Source organism: Antrostomus carolinensis, unplaced genomic scaffold (assembly GCF_000700745.2).
Source record: "Antrostomus carolinensis isolate BGI_N321 unplaced genomic scaffold, ASM70074v2 scaffold19858, whole genome shotgun sequence".
Classification (NCBI taxonomy): domain Eukaryota; kingdom Metazoa; phylum Chordata; class Aves; order Caprimulgiformes; family Caprimulgidae; genus Antrostomus; species Antrostomus carolinensis.
In genome coordinates, this window is record NW_010331151.1 from 28,313 (window position 1) to 30,002 (window position 1,690).

Sequence of the window (1,690 nt, forward strand, 5' to 3'; positions counted from 1 at the left end):
GAGGTGAACTGAACCCCCATTCCTTGTCCCCTGTGCCACTGGGGCTGAAGGTAGAGATGTCAGGAGCAAAGTGATTTGAAGAAGGGAAGGGGTGGGGGGAAGGTGTTGTAAGATGTGGTTGTTATGTCCAGTTAGATGAATGGCAATGAATTAAATTGATTTTTCTTCCCCAAGTTGAGTCTGTTTTGCCCGTGACCATAACTGGTGAGTGAGCCGTCCCTGTCCTTCATTCCTAACCCTGTGCCCCCTTTGTTGTGTCTCCCATCCCATCTCACTGGGTGGTGGGAGTGAGTGCAGGACCGCATGGTGGATCAAACCACCACACTGACCACTCAGACCTACACATTTAGCAGTGATTTTAGAAATATCAACAGAGTACAGGATTTTCCTAAATGCTTCTCTGTGGGTTTAACAGCCATATCTTAAACTGAGGTTTAGTCTTGCACTCATATTTACAGCCTGGTGCCTTTTCTTTAGCTTCTTGTTGCAGCCCAGGCATAGGAACATGAGACACAGATAATGAACCCTTTTCAAAAACTCACCACGGAGTTACACCGGGCTTCCATCAACTTAACCTGTGAAGCTACTTTGTGCTTCATTCAAGCATAGTGCTCCCTAGAGAGCAGGCACAAACCTGGTGCTGTTCTATTTCTGATGTCCTAAGGACAGCAAGTATGCAGTTCATTGAGGACCCACAATTTCAGTTGTTTTTCTTACTTTTCTTGGAATGCATGACTCAGAGCTGAACAATGTTCAGTCAAAAACAGTGTATTAACTATCCCTCATTAAACTTTTTATTTTTTGTGTGGCTTCCAGCCAGATAATAAATTCATTAGGTATAATTTGTCTCTAATACTAAGCAGATGAAAGTATGGATAGGCACGAAAAACAAGGGGGCAGATATACAGTTATCAGATTTGCAAATGATAGCAGAGGTGTGGACAGAATTCATATGACCAAAGTCAGAAGTGTCTTCTGAATATTTAGTACTGATAGCTGTTTATCTGTTATCAGTCAGGGCTCTTCATGTTAACTCCCAGGTTCCTTTGCTAGAGAAAAAGGATGAGACTGAACAGTCACAGCAGCTGCATCTTTGGTGGCTAATTCACAGAGGAACAGATTTTTTTGGCAGGAAGCTATATATCAAACCTTGAATAACCCTGCATATGGGATTAAGTGTTTTAGCACAAAGAGATGCACAAAAGCTTTCCAACAGAATGAATCGATATGACCATGCCTGTCGAGGGTAATTGAAATGAGGCAGGAAATGGCCTTTAACCTGGAGCTGATTTCTCATAAGTGGTCTTTTATAGGGATTATGAGCATTTTCCTTTTACTCCCTTGTGTATGTAAATTATTTTGTAGCATGAGAAACACTGATGCAGCCAAGGAACCAAAATTGTTCCTGTACTGCTTCTTAATACAGTCTCTTGACCTTGGCCTGAGTGTAGTAATGGCGCAATGCTTCATGCTTGCAGCCAGCCGTTGCTCACCCCCAGATGACTCCTTACCTGCTCTATCCGCCTGAGCAGCTCCTTCTTTTGATGCTCCCATTCTCGTCGGTCTCTATCAAGCCTGTCCAGGAGCTCCACCTTTTCCCGGTTCCAGTTCTTCTCACTGTGCTGGATTTGCCAACGGAGGTCCATCACCACACCATGACTCTCAGCCAGAAGCTTCTTGTGCTCCTCTC

At 43.9% G+C, this 1,690-nt stretch overlaps 1 protein-coding gene across 1 annotated transcript in view; it reads right to left on the reverse strand.

Annotated features, from left to right (window-relative positions):
• Positions 1 to 1,690, reverse strand: part of LOC104528982 (microtubule cross-linking factor 1-like) — a gene marked incomplete at its 5' end in the record, with an annotated part of 22,199 nt that overhangs the window by 16,121 nt on the left and 4,388 nt on the right. Inside the window, 1 exon segment of the mRNA XM_010173145.1 lies at positions 1,512 to 1,690. This exon segment is cut by the window's right edge and continues 30 nt beyond it. Coding sequence (XP_010171447.1) covers positions 1,512 to 1,690 — 179 coding nt within the window.